This window comes from Phyllostomus hastatus, unplaced genomic scaffold (genome assembly GCF_019186645.2).
Source record: "Phyllostomus hastatus isolate PE091 unplaced genomic scaffold, TTU_PhHast_1.1 phas_contig_80, whole genome shotgun sequence".
Classification (NCBI taxonomy): domain Eukaryota; kingdom Metazoa; phylum Chordata; class Mammalia; order Chiroptera; family Phyllostomidae; genus Phyllostomus; species Phyllostomus hastatus.
In genome coordinates, this window is record NW_025333960.1 from 42,811,534 (window position 1) to 42,826,902 (window position 15,369).

General features: G+C 37.9%; 1 protein-coding gene across 1 annotated transcript in view; it reads left to right on the forward strand.

Moving 5' to 3' along the window:
* DCC (DCC netrin 1 receptor) overlaps positions 1–15,369 on the forward strand; it is a 668,131-nt gene that overhangs the window by 400,997 nt on the left and 251,765 nt on the right. The window contains exons 11-13 of the mRNA XM_045849638.1: positions 3,833–3,981; positions 5,585–5,723; positions 13,486–13,535. Of these exons, the coding sequence (XP_045705594.1) occupies positions 3,833–3,981; positions 5,585–5,723; positions 13,486–13,535 (338 nt within the window). The remainder of the gene's footprint in view (positions 1–3,832; positions 3,982–5,584; positions 5,724–13,485; positions 13,536–15,369) is intronic.

Sequence of the window (15,369 nt, forward strand, 5' to 3'; positions counted from 1 at the left end):
ACCAAACTGATGGCTTAAACATTATGGCTTAACATTAGTCACGTGCAGATGCACAGCTACTCATGACCTTGAACCCGTGCACCCGATATATGTAATAATATTTAAGAAAAGTGTGTATGTCTCAGATCAGCCACGACCTCTGCAGGGTTAATGCTTTACCCATCACTGGGCCGCACAGACATGCTCTCTGAGCTTTCACAATCTTGCACCCTTCACATGCAACATGTTCTGCAAGCAGTTCGTGTAGTCTCAGTTCTCCTGCTGCTTCCTTTGCATCTACCTTCCTTAGAAGAATAGCAGACTTCCAATCAGAAATGTTCCCTCACGAACTGTTTGCGTTGTCTTTGTGGATGTATAAGTAATTATAGAAGCATGCAAACTGGCATTTTTATCACTGTTCTTTAAAATGCTGTACTTTGAAAATCCAGTTGAACCATGTAAGTGGGCAAGTTTTTAATTTGTTTTGTCTACTCCCCTGCCTCCACCAAGGAGCAAATTATCTCCATTATAATGTATTTCTAATTGTATCACTACAAGCTTTCACATAGGCAAGACTCCCTGTTGTTCAATATTGTCTACTGAAGGCCCCTTTGTGGAATAGGGGTTTTTTCATAGAGAAATTATCCCTTCCTGGAAGAATACCAAGGTGGGGGTGCTCTTATAAAGTACCTTTCTAAGTGCAACTGTTTGGGAGACAGAAGTTTCCTGTGGAATAAAGAACATACAAAAGAAGAATGGGGAATGCAATAGGAACCCTGTAGAGGTGGGTGGGAACAGGGGGCATCTCCATACAGTCATGAGAAACGTGTATATGTATCTGTATATTTGGGTATAGGTATGCATGTGTGCATTTGTGTGTGTATGTATATACACAGTCATGTGTTCCTTGTTCACAGAAATCAAGAAGCAAAGACATACAAGTAGCGATGAACACATCTAACACCCACATCTTTGTCTTGAATACCATTCCCTCAGAAGGGAACCAGAAATCTTTTGGAGAAATGTATGATTCCAGCTCTGGGGCAGGACCAAGATGAGCCTTGAATATACTATGCCCAAAAGAAAAGCATTACTCCAGTAAATGATGGGTTATTGGCCCTCTGGCCAAAGCTGGGACAGTTCGAACATCCAAATAACTAAGGACAATAATAAATTGAAGACCTTAAGAAAGTAGGAAACCATGTCCCTATACCAGTAATACATACGTTAATAGAAAAAGGCATGGGCTCTTGCTTATAATAGAATGCTGAGTGCCAAGTGGCTAATGCATCAGTACTTGAATGAAAAATAATCACCTTTTGTAATCACCCTGGTAAAAATTGGTATTCCATCAAAACCATTAACAGATGCTGACTCTAAGGAAAGTTGGTAAAGAGCATGATACTTACATGGTCCTAATGTAGTATCTTTCCACGGATTCATTATTAGCTGTGAGTGGTGGAGCAGGGGGCCGGAGGTCGGGTGGGGATGCAGGGGGGACAGTTAATTCTACAGTGGAGGAATTGGACAGCAACCTAGCCAGGTACTCAACATTAACTATGAGTGACTGGGAGAGGTCTGGTGCCCCACTCCGGAGGTGATGCCCCGAGAAGGGCCGACGTCACTGACATTTCATTTATGACCGGAATGTATAACCTAAATTCAACATGGAGAGGCAAAAACAAACCCCAAATGAGGAACATGCTATTGATAAAAACAAGACTATATTCTTCAAAATTATGAATGGCTTGAAAGAAGTAATGGCTTTGGAACTGCTTCAGCTTAAAGCAGACTAAAGAGACAGGGCAACAAAACGTAAACCCGACCCTAGACTGGATCTTGATAAGGAAGGGAAATGCTACATATATGACATGATTGAGTCCATTAACACAATTGCAATGCACATGAAGATTTGATAAAAATATGGTTTTAATATGAAATGCACTGAAAATAATAACTAAGTTATTTATGTACATATGAGTTCTTAGGAAATATGCACTAAATTGTACAGGAGTAAAGAGCTATGGTGTGTATAACTTAATCTGGATATAGAGAGATATATATATATCTCTATCTATCTCTATTATACAGAGATATAGATATATATTCTCTCTATCAAGAGATAATACATATTCTCTCAATATATTTATATAGTGCATTTATCACTATGTATAGATTATAGATTTACTATAAATTTATATATAGTGAGTGATAATGCAACCTGCATATATATATATATATATATATATATATATATATAGAGAGAGAGAGAGAGAGAGAGAGAGAGAGAGAGACTGTATGTATAGAGAGTTAGATTATGATAAAATATATAGAGCAAAGTTTTAACAGTGAGTAAATCAGGATAAAGGGAACATGGGTGTTCTTTGTATTATTCTTGTTATTAAATTGGTCTGTAGATTTTAAATGATTTCCAAATAAGTTTTTAAGAAACCGTTAACAGCCATTTGTTAAGGTGAAAAGAATGCAGTTGTCAACAAGCATTCTCAAGATTCGGCAACTGGTGGGAAAATTTGTGAAAATGACATAAAATATGTGTTTCTGACATGCCTGTATTTATCTTTCCCAAATAAATGTGTGAGCGGTAATGCCTTAAGTTTTCTGGGCATCATGGAACACATTCCGAAAAATGATTCAGAGACATAGGCTCAATGCTAATATAAGAAATGTATCTTCAGATATGCCAGCCACGTTTTTATGTGCTATTTTGCTATGAAAGTTCAAACTCACAGAATTATAATACAGGCCTTTAATGTATAGCTGTCCAAAGCTGGGTGGTATCCAAGACTGAATTCACAAAATGTTTAAGTTAATGCTGTAGACTCACAATGCTGAGACTACTTATTTATTTTAGATTATAAAAAATAACATGGGTACCCCATTTACAAATGATATATATATATTTAGTTACATTTGCAAAAATGAAAAATTATGCATACATTAAAAACTTGCAAATCTGGAATCTGAAGGACTCTCTTATCTCTTTTTGTACCCAGACCTGATCTTCGGGTAGCCGATGTATAGTCTTAATCGTTTTGTGTGGTGTGAATGTCATATGTTTTGCTGCAAATATATGATTTGACAGCAGGGTGCTACCACGGACCCTACTAGGGTGTTACCTAGAACACTGCCTGTGCACCACGTACCTTTCTAAGATCTGAACCTTCCTGGATCTCAATACGCAGTTGGACACAAGTGTCTTGGTTAAGTGATTATGGACTTGTGCTATCCAATTACTTTAATGAGGATGTTACTTATCCTTGATTATGTTAAGTAATAGTTATGAGAGAAAAATGGAATACCAGAAAGTAAAACTGAAAATTAAAACCTGAAATTAATTTAAAGCACCCAAGATTGGGCAAGACTTTAAAATGCTGACTTGAAGACAATAAACGTGGTAAATTGTGCATAGCTGTGCTGCCTATTTGAATTATAAGTAGAATCCTAATGTACAAGTATTCTCATCATATTTTCCCTTTTCCCTCTGCGGTTATTAGCGATACACAGGCAAAGGCATACTGACATAGTGGAAAATTCTCCACACTCAGAATTTAGATTAAGAATCCCATCTTTTTCTGCTCCTTGACCAGTTTTGTCAACTGTAAAATGAAATAAGAAATTCAGATGAATATAAGTCCTCTCCTGAATTTTAAAATGAGAAATAACTCTAAAATTGCATTACTTGATGTTTATATTTTATAGTTTTATATTCTTATTTCATATGGCTTTTAAAATACTACATGCTGCTGTAATTTCCTCAGACTGTGAGAGATGTAATTCTGATTGTCTTGAGAAAGAGAACCACCTTATACTAATCGATTTCTCTTGTACACAGTGCAAGTCCCAGGTCCAGTAGAAAACCTGCAAGCTGTATCTACCTCACCTACCTCAATTCTTATTACCTGGGAACCCCCTGCCTATGCAAATGGTCCAGTTCAAGGTTACAGATTGTTCTGCACTGAGGTGTCCACGGGGAAGGAACAGGTAGGAAAGGGAACGGGCCCCCCGCTGCCACCTGTTGGATGGCTCTAGGGCTAGAGAAACAGGAGACGTGTGAGCTCCTGATGTCTAAGTCCAGTGTCCAGCACTTTATTGGATGGCCAGTCAGTTTTAAAGTGCCTGTTACTGGAAATGCTAAGCAATTTAATTTAAGTCTGGTGGTAAGAAAGGCACTTGGGTAATGAAATGAATCAATAGGATGGATAGGGATGTTTCATGTGAGCGTGTAGGTGCCTGAGCCAATGTAACCACATTCGTATCAACCCGTCCGGTCCCAGAAAACATTGGCATTTTCAGCCCTTATCCTAAGGGAGGATTTATCGTGTAGTCAATGGCCTCACCCAAATTGCTATTTTTATTCTTATATATTTGATGGCATTTCTGTCTTCTCGCCACCATTGGACTGTCACATATCACTTTTCATTTTTTTCAGCCTATTCTTCCTCCTTCTTACATTTCATTTCTAATAGGCACGTAGCACAGATGCCTGAAAATAGGCCAGTTCTATTTTCAGGTAAAGTAAGAGTGAATGAGTCTTTATGGAGACACGGGAAGCTCAGCAGTTCTCTTTGGTGACATACGTATGACTATTGAGATGTTTACTTCCAGAGTCTCAAGTTCACATGCACAAAGATGAAGAAGCAGGTGTGCACTTAAATGGGAAAGAAAGAGAGGTGACCTTGGGACAGCCGAGTCCTTAGGTTTGTGGTGAAGTTTGCTGAGCGCAGTGCAGCCTCTGTGCTTCCACATAAACTGCGTGGTAGAGTGTTTTTTCTTTTTTCTTTTTAAAAATGTTTTGCCTCACTTCTATTCAGAAACAGTTCTAAGTCCCAAGTCACATTGTAAAATAAGAATGTCTAAGAGTTCCCCCTATGTAATCATTCATTCCATTTTTTGCTTGCTGCTTAGCTCTTATTTCCCTCTTTCTGTTCTACCCACTTTCTGCATATTTTAGCTCTCCAGTAATGCACATCGCCAATCCAAATAAGTCCCAACATGGTGTTCCCCAAGGTAGATGCGAGGGAGAGCATCGTTGTGGAGAGCTAAATCATGGGCCTTCTCGAGTGACCTGGCTCTGATTTCTCTGTGACCTTCCCCTCCAGCACCTCATTTCTGCCGCTGTGACGTGCTGGAAACAGTTCCAAACCTACCTCACAGCATTTTGACAAATAAAAATGGTGGCAAACTCTCTGTCAGTTTTAAGAAATGTGGGTCTATTTCAGCTAGGGAAGAAAGAAATCTGTTGTTACAGAAATCTGTAAACTGTTCCTTTTCAGGAGCAGGAGCTGGTCTCTGTTCCCAGGGGTTTACAAGCAAACTACTCAGTGTATTGGCTGGTGGTAAACAAATTGGAACTCGATGACTGTGAAAATAGCATGGTGTTGTTTTAACTAGGAGTCTACAGAGAGGCTTGAGCTTTACTGGGGGAGTGTGTGTCCCAAGAAGGTTTTACAACAACTTGTTTTAAGGCTGAAGTGTAGTTGTGTGAGTAAGAGTCTGATATCCAATTTACTGACTGAACAGAATGGCTGCCACTTCTGCTTTAATGTGCCTCCTGAATCACAGTCTTGGCATTTTATGTCTCCAGAATATAGAGGTTGATGGACTATCTTATAAGCTGGAAGGCCTGAAAAAATTCACGGAGTACACTCTTCGATTCCTAGCTTATAATCGCTATGGGCCAGGAGTTTCTACTGACGATGTGACTGTGGTCACCCTTTCTGACGGTAAGTCACGGGCATTAACGCTTGACTCTCGTCCTTCTTGCGATAACCAAATAATACTTTGTGTATGTCATGGATTTTGTTTACAAGGCTTCCTCACTAAAACTGTGTGAAGTCTATTTGCATGCACTAAGAATTTGCCTAATTCACTCAAATTTTTACAGTCACATTCATATTTTAAGTCAAAATGTTTTCATAGGTAATCTTCAAAGTGTGATGACTACCTAAGAGCTCAAAATAATTGTTTGTGTTTTTCTTTGTTTCCATCAATACAAACATATTTGTACATGTGTTTGGACTGAAGACATTGGTGCGTTTCTTTTATGTCCCATTCTTAAAAAAGGAAGATGGTTAAACATTTAAATGGACATAATAATGGATAGTTCTCCTACATGTACATCTTAGTTTGAAAGTATGTATTAAGAATTTAGGCCAAATAGTTCAGCATTGAAAGTATCACAACTGAATAGAAAAACATATACGTTTAATTGTCCCATGCCTAACAAATGAAAGATCACACATACTTTCTTAAATGTTAAAGGAAGGAAGAAGTCTTAATGAAGAGAATGGATTTGACAAAGCAGTAGCAGAGGAAATTAGAAATCTATGAAATGGATGAGAATGAGATGTTGGGAAATGTAATGAAAAGTCAAAATAAAGCACAGCAGAGTACATGATGTGGGGCCAGTGAAAACTCAGGCGGGTGTAAAAATGCAAAGATGTGACCTCCATGAATATTAAAAAGGCGACAAACTATTTCTTTTCAGCACTGGTTTCTGTGTTGGTATGTGTAATTCTATACATTATTAATCTTCGAATTTCAAAAAGAAATGACTTTAGCTTTTGATTCCTTGACCAATCTACTATTCTTTATTCTGGGAAAGAATCGGAACAGATATTTCACACAATATTAATGGGATGAGGAAGGGCATCCATGTTATTAAGGGCAGGGCAGAGAAGACACATGAGTAACACACATTTGCAATTTCAACTTTAAAAAATGTTTTATGTGTGATAACTCCTCAGTGTCAATTTTAATGTAATCCTTATGTCCATCCAACTGATTCTTTTATTGAAGACAGAACAGAATATTTATCGGCTGAATAAATTACTTCACAACTTATAATTATAAAAATAAAAGGAAAACAAATGAAAATGAATATTTTACATAATTTATGTAGATTTAATTCACACACTCTGAACTGTAATACTGTGTCCTCATTCTCCACTTAGATTTTAAATGTCATAAGTGAGGAAGAGAGATTACTGCTCATTAGTCCAAGAATTATCATCTAGGAATGTAGCAACATTTAAGAGTTAGAACATGCCTGTCACTGTATTAAAGGACTTCCACTATCCTTACCCATCAAGCACCGTTGTGCAAGGGCCCCCGATTTTTCTCTGTCAGAGGCATTTGATGGGGAAAGACAAGAACTTCATAGCCCTCTTGAAATGGGCAGCCTCATCGGGTCTGCATTCATCTTTACAATCAACTCATCTCTTTTAATTTCCAACGAAACTCTGCACTCTTGTCTTCGGTTCCTTTATCATCCCCTCCCTTCTCCACTTCAGTCTGATGCCTTCTCTTCTCTACTGCAGCTGTCCATGCTCAGGTAGCATATGATACAGGTATGTGTTTCATCACATTTTACCGTCCCCCACTTCACAGCCCCAGTCAAGCCCTTGCTCCTTGACTTTCTGGATGTCCTAACAAGGAGACGTGAAAGTTGAATGGGACAGTCCATGTCAGCACCTAAAACAGGAACATGACACATATATAAGTATTTAATAAATGTAATCTATGCCAATGTGTGTGTCCCTTTTTCTCATTATACTATACGCTCCTCATATAGTATGGCTATAGTCACATCTATATTCCCCTTAACTCACTAAATAGTCACTGAATGAACCACACAGCTCAGCCAAATGGGGACAAATGTCTCTGTGTATAAGTGTATCTTCAGGACTTCCCATTTGTGTGGCTCATTTAACGTATGTTTATGTCTACATGCATGTGTTTTATAAAGATAATCATATCTTTTATCAGGTCAGAGGAATTCTTACCATAAAAAATTTATATTGGGGACATAGAAAAATCAAATAAAAATAAAAAGCAGCCCTGGCTGGTGTAGCTCAGTGGATTGAGTGTGGGCTTGTAAACCAAAGGGTCGCCAGTTCAATGCCCAGCCGGGGCTCATGCCTGGGTTGCTGGCCAGGTCCTCAGCAGGGAGATGCATGAGAGGCAACCACACATTGATGTGTCTCTCCCTCTCTTTCTCCTTTCCTTCCCCTCTTTCTAAATAAATAAATAAAACCTTTTAAAACAAAAGCAAATACTATTTTCCAAATTAATGAGCCCAATGTACCCTGTTACCTAAGATGCTTATACACACTTTTATCCTGATGAGCCATCATCTCGAATTTAGCTCCCCTTTACTTATTTTTCTGGAAAGAAACTTTGGTAGTTTTTTTTGCTGTTGTTCAAATTCCTCCACATAGTGTGCCCTTGGTTTACAGTGACGCACTTGTTCAAACCACTGGGGATTGCAGAGCACCAGGCTAGGCAGCCTCACATCTACTGTGGAATGGAACTAGTTTTGCCAGTTTATTCCAAAACACTGTCTGTGTGAGTTGACATGGTTAGGTCATTCACAGATTTGACAAATTAATTAACACTTATTAGTGCCTTTGCCAGCTTTCCGTATGCCCAAAAACAGTGAGGCCAAATTTCATAGGCAAACTTAACTTATAGGAATATGCTTCTCACTGTTATCACTGATATTTATTGAGTACTTATTAGTGGAAAGCCCAGCCCTATGCACTTTTACTTTTAATCTTTTATTCTCATAATACTACATTTTATCCAACTTTATAGATAACAAAGCTAAGACAAAGATCACAAAAAGTAGTAACCAACAGATCCAGGTTGATAAACTAGTAAGTAAAGAGGCAGGATTCAATATGGGAATATATTGAAGTAGTTTCTCTTACTCTATAATAAATGTCTCCTATTAGTTCATTCATAAATAAAGCTTCTAAACACATATGAATTATTACAGTTTAGAAAGTATGAGCACAGGACAGCACACACTTGCTAAGAGGAGGAATGCAAGTGACTTTGTGTATGGAGATGCATTTGCAAATGTGAGAACTGGCTCTAATCTACAGAATGACTCATCGCCATGGGTTTCACCATGTTCCACCATATAGAGAGGAATTTCCAGACCAAACGCTTCTGATCGGATTTAATGAACCTGTTGTAAATGATAAATTGCTTAACATTTTGGAGAGGAAAGCAATGAACCAAATCCTTTCCTTCTGCCTCATGAGACAAGGAAACATTGTCAAATAAGAGAAATAAAGAAAAACTGAAATAAATGGCTTCGTTTACTTCTCCCAAACATCTAATCTTATGTGTTGTTACCTATTCATCTGTAAATTCTGTGGGAATTGATAGTGAGAAGGAGGGAGTAGCAGTTGATACAAAAAATACTATAGAAAAAAATTCTTTACTTTCTTTCCTAAGTAAGACAAGAGTAGCCAGTGTGGTATCAATGGAACGTAAGAGAGATTTATATTGCCAAAAATAGACAAAATACACCACCAAAATTAACACCATTTTTAAAAGCCCACCTTTGGGAAGTTAGGGCTTTCAATTCCCAATACATGATAATAATCTCCATCCTTATCAAATTGCAGTAGTTACAAAAAGAAGTCCACATGTGTATCCTTTCTTCTCTATATTCTTAGCTTTCTGGAAATGTCATGTATAAACTTACATTAAAATAACATTTGAGGGTTACACATCTACTAGCAGAGTACCTAGAACAAAATATGTGGTAAATTAAACTTCTCCTTCCTCCGAAATTCAATCACCTATCATTAATCAAGCTAGTGAAATTATATTTTGATACTATTTAATTGTGCAAAAGTGGGTGTAATATGATTAGTAAATTATGTGCCATGTCAATATTACAATATCATGTGAAATATAAGCTGGGAAGAATTCCTCATGTTTAAGAAGTGATCTGTTATCACGGAATACTCAGACATTGTTTCCAATGAGTAAACTTTCAACGAATTATATTTTTCAGAAATTTGTAGGAGTATATGATGTAGAGGACAGCATTATTTTTCAGTTTGTACTTATTTTGATGTTCAGTTCTTTAGAGAATGATTTAAATTCTTCCTCCTTGTAAATGATTGCACACATCATTGTTATTTCCAGCCTATCTAACCTTTCTCCTTTTGAAGAGAGGGGTTGCAGGGATCATCTTCCCATTCTTCCCTTTCTTGGACCCTGGACCGGGGTGTCCAGGGGTCAGTGAGGGTCGTGCAGGGAGGTCCTGCTTCACTAGCAAAGCATTTGTAGAACTGAGATGTGGAAGAGGCCTTCTGATTATTTTAACTTCAGAGAAAATTAATATCTTAACATTTTAATAATAACATAAATGGAATATAAGATATAAATAATAAAAAGATGTCTTTGGGAGAAACTGATTTAGGTTAATAAAAATGTCTTTTAAGAACTCCACAAGAAAAGGACATCCAAATGGCACTGAACATGTGAGAAGATGCTCAACATTACTAGTCCCCAGGAAAACAAAGATAAAAACAAATTTCACTTATACGTGGCACATAAAACTGAAAGCAACAGATGAACCAACAGACGAAAGCAACAGAAAAACAAACAAAACTCACAGACACAGGAAACAGTATAGTGGTCACTAGAGGGAAGGGGTTTGGGTTGTAAAGGGCAAAGTCAATTTATGGTGGTGGAAGATTTGACTTTAGGTGGTGGATGCACAATGCGATAACACAGATGATGCATCATAGAAATGTACACTTGAAACCTGTATAATCCTATTAACTAAAGCCACCCCAATAAATTTAATTAAAAAAAAATTTTTAAATAGCTATATACCTATCACATGACTCAAATGTAAAAAAAATTGAAAATACCCAATGTTGATAAAGGCATGGAACACCTAGGACTTTGCTACCTTCTTAGTAGGAGTGTAAGTTGGCACAACTTTGGTAAACTTTATGCCTATTAAAACTTAGTGTGTGTGGCAGCCCCATAGGGCTTCCACCCTTACCAATATTTCTGCATCTAAGGATATAACAAGGGAAATGAGCACAACTGTCCACCAAAAGACACATGTGAGAATATTCAAGCAGACTTATTCCTATATCTCCAACTGGATATACAAAGGGGGACCCCAAGAAAGGAATTTATTTATAAAAATGTATTTATTCTTACATATTTAAACTTCAGTCACCTTCAAAGTCTCCATTTGATGCAATACACCTACCCAGACATTTTTTTCACTGCTCAAAACAGTTTTTGAACTTGTTGATTTTAATGCTTTTCAGTGCTTCTGCTGTCTTTCGTTTCACTTCTTCCACATCAGCAAAACATTTCCCTTTGAGGACTTTTTTATCCAGGGAAACAGAAAAAAAAATCATTCAGGAAGATTATCAGGTGAATAGGGAGGATGGGGCACCGGGATCAGGCTGTTTTTGGTTGAAAACTGCTGAACACTCAGCACAGTGTGGGCAGGTGCATTCATAAATCACCCATCATGGAATGGGCCAACATGGTAAAAGAGTCTTCAAAAAAAATTCACCAGAGCCAAACGCAGCCTCTCATAACAACGCCAGTTGGTACATTAATACAGACTGTTTCCTAGAATAATCTCTTGGTTGGGAAACCTGTACTACAAAGGGCCCAACCTCCAGACTTGTTGGGTCCCTTCTATCACCCAAATATTATTCATCAGTATGGTGGCAAAAATAAAACAGAATAGCCATATATTATACTGTACTACTGGGGAGTAAAAAAAAAAAAACAGAAACAAAAACTATTGCTATATGCAACAACATGAATAAATCTTAAGAGCTGGTAATGATCAAAAGAAGCCAGCCTGAAAAAAATATGATTTCATTTTCAGTAAGCTCAAAGGCCAGCTGAACTAATAATGATGGAGTGGTAAGTCAGAACAGTGGAATTCACTGGGAAGGGATGCACGTGAGCTTTCCAGGGGACTGTGCATGTTCTGTATCCTGATGTCAGTGGTGTTTAAATAGAAACACACCCACCTACATACAATATACGGAGTCCTACATTCAAGAGTTGTGCATTTTACTATATGTCTGTTACACCTTACTCAAAAAAAATTGTAAGGAGAAATCTTATTGGAGCAAAAAACATGAATATGAATGAGATTGTATCATATCTTATAACTTTTCTATTTATTCAACAACTATGTGTGCTGGACTCTTGTTGATAGCGGAGATATAGTAGCAAAAGGAACAAAAATCCTGGTCCCTGTACAGGTTTATAGTCTATGTTGGATAAGAAAATCACAATATGAGCTAAAAGAAATTAAATAAGAAAGTCTACGTCCTAAATTATGAAATGTTTTTGAAAGAATGCTTGGGGATGCAATTCATGAAAAGCAAGGCTCCAGTGGGCGATTTATCACAAGCTGCATCAGCTGTAGCCTTTATGAAGCGCTGAGACACATTCAAAATGAAAACAAAACAAGTGATTACAATTCCCACCCTGCCCAGAGAGGCCAAGGAGCTAATATTTAAGTAAGTACTCCTTTGTTCATTTAATCACTGAGTCTGTAAATATTAACTCAATGTCAGATAAGAGGATATAAAGATTAATAATACATGTATCATGCCATTCTGGTGATTACTCTTCAGCAGGTGAAATCAGAGTAGGGCATACATAAATTCTGCTTAAAATATCGGTACCCTAAAAAAAATACTGTCCAAGTTTAAGCACAAAAAGATGGAACATGGCATGAAATTCCTGAAAATGCTAAGAGCATTTCTGCTTCACTAAATTCACCGATTCGTCGTGAACAAAGATAGAATTACTCATGGTATAGATTATGTATTAAACATGTATTTAATGCTATTTTTATTCCTATTGTGGGGCAGAAAGCCTTCATTGTTTTTTTATGATTTATCCAGGACATCTGGATAATGCCTAACAGCTGTTCAGTGAATGGCGTCTTTCAGTTGCTCACATGATAAAATATTAACTGTTTGATATAGTAAATATTCATCATCAATATGATAAAGCAAACTGTACATGTTCTTTCTTCTTTCTTGAGGAGTGGGGCAATCAAAATGCAGGCCAGAGAAACAAAGTTCCTAGAAAATCCACAAAGAAAAACAAACTGTTCCTTTGTTAATAGAGTTGACTCCCTGAATGCCATTTGGTAACCTGCATCTGTGCCACATGGGTTTAATTACATACAGCCCCCAAAATTGGCTGTGTTTCTTCTTTTCACCTTTTAAGAAATAATAAAGATTGCATTAAAGGGATTAAGCAACACAAGTGACCATTAGAATGACATGTTTCATCCTGAAACCATGCAGACCCTGAAATGCACAGTATCCTAAGCCTTTAAAACCACTCGAGGAAACCTCCTGTGCTCCCTGATTGGTTTTGCTGGGAAGATTATCACCAGAAAGCTGTAATTAAATGTCAGTATCTGGTATCACGGCAGGTGCTCTCTTGCCTAATAGTTTTGGAGGCTCCCTAAATGGATAACTGGCCCACCAAGTGAGTAAAAATAAACAAATGCAGTTATTTTTCATCCTTCCAGAAAATTTTACAGTGCCACCTGGATCAACCTGCCTATTTATCATCACGAACTGTGAGAAAGACATATTCCAGAGAATCGTAGTTTCTCTCTCATGACGCCGGAGTAACTACCTCCCCTTGTTTTATTTCTTTTAGTGCCAAGTGCCCCACCTCAGAACGTCTCGCTGGAAGTGGTCAATTCCAGGGTAAGTTGTTGGCATGTTCACTGTTTTGCTACCTGTCCGCATGTAACTCTGGCTCACCCACCCGCACTGTGCGGAGTGAACGGTGTCTCCCACCGTGAAGAAATGTCCCAGAACTGCACGGTGAGTGGTATTGATTCCTCATCTTCATCTACCACCAGTGAATTAATCACAGGAAGTGTATGTTTAATTTTACACTTGATTTTATAAATGTTATAATGCTTAAAGGCTATTCCACCAGGAAAATGAAATGTCTACTCACTGGTACCTCCTACTATGGGACCTAACATGCTAGATGGAACAATTGACTATAGGAATGAATAAAACAATTGAAAGAGAGGGATAAAGAACGACTTTGCTTGCTGACAGATGAATTAGAATTGAATGCCTCATCGCCATCCCTGTTCTTCCCTTATGAATACAGACATTGAAGGCCACGCTTGAGGTCCAATGAGGTTGTATTTATGAAGTAATATTACTCAATGCTTAATGTTTCCTGGCCTGGAAAGTTTCTATAATTTTCACAAGGGCTTCAATTAGGCTAGTTGTACCTGAAGAAAGGAATCTAATGCCAGAAACCGGTTTTCTGGAAACATCCTAGTTCCATCATGTCTCAGGGTTGGAAGTCAGCGCACACCCTGTAGCAGGGAGAGCAGATCAGGACTGGTCAGGCGTGACTCTGTCGTGACCTGCCGTGTGCACGTGTGGAATCACGTCGCTGTCCCTGGGCCTAAGCAGGGGATTGGTCTAGCTGGTCTGTAAGCTCTGAAGAGAGCGTGGCTGTATCTCTTAAAAGTCTACTCCAACTAAAGGTGTGTGTCTCCTTCTGAAATGTGAATAAGGCTACTGAGTGAGTCTGGATGCTGACTGTACTTGAATATGGATTTATTACTTTCCTGAAGAGGGAATGCCTGGTTGCAAAATGGACTTTTTCAACTGATATCTGTATATTCTTCTATAACACTTCTATAATGCATACCCTTCTATCATAGGCAATGCTCGCAGCAACAAAATGCAAGCACTCCTGCGCCTGTCCTCTTGTAATTATCTCTGACCATGGCTCTGCTAGAAAATTTGACTTGTTCAGGGGCTTTTCAGAATGAGTACAGTTGGCCCCGGTGCTGGCATGCCTCTTCCTCTCTCTCCCTGCTCTGTTCTCTTATTTTGTAGCTTTTAAGGAATTATAAATTATTTTTCTTGGATTGTTACCAAAAGGAAAGAAACTGGATATCAAAACACCAAAACACTGTTTTATCATTATGTTGATGGGGGAACAAAAATCATATTCTATTTTGATAGGTTTTTTTTGTTTGAAAGGAAAGTTCTCAGATATATTAATGTTTACCTCTGACCAATACCATTTCAAGGAACACAATTTATTTCAAAAGAAACATTGTAGTCCAATAACTATTGCATGCTTTTAGACCAACAGAATTATGACTTTTATGTTATTTTTTTCTTGGGATTTTTATTTAGTATAGAAGGAACTGGGTCATGTTTTAAAATGTTATTCTGTATGATATTTGCAAATATAAAACATAATTGATCATTACATTGATAAGCAAGGAAGGAATTTGGTTGTGCCAATATTTTTGCACACAGATGGCCAAGATTTCTGTATGTAAAACTGGGAAGTCTCCCTGGCTGGTGTAGCTCAGTGGCTTGAGTGTGGGCTGGGAACCAAAGCATCGCAGGTTCGATTCCCAGGCAGGGCACATGCCTGGGTTGCAGGCCATGGACCCCAGCAACTGCACATTGATGTTTCTCTCTCTCTCTTTCTCCTTTCCTTCCCTCTCTAAACATAAATAAATAAAATCTTTTTAAAAAAACTGGAAAG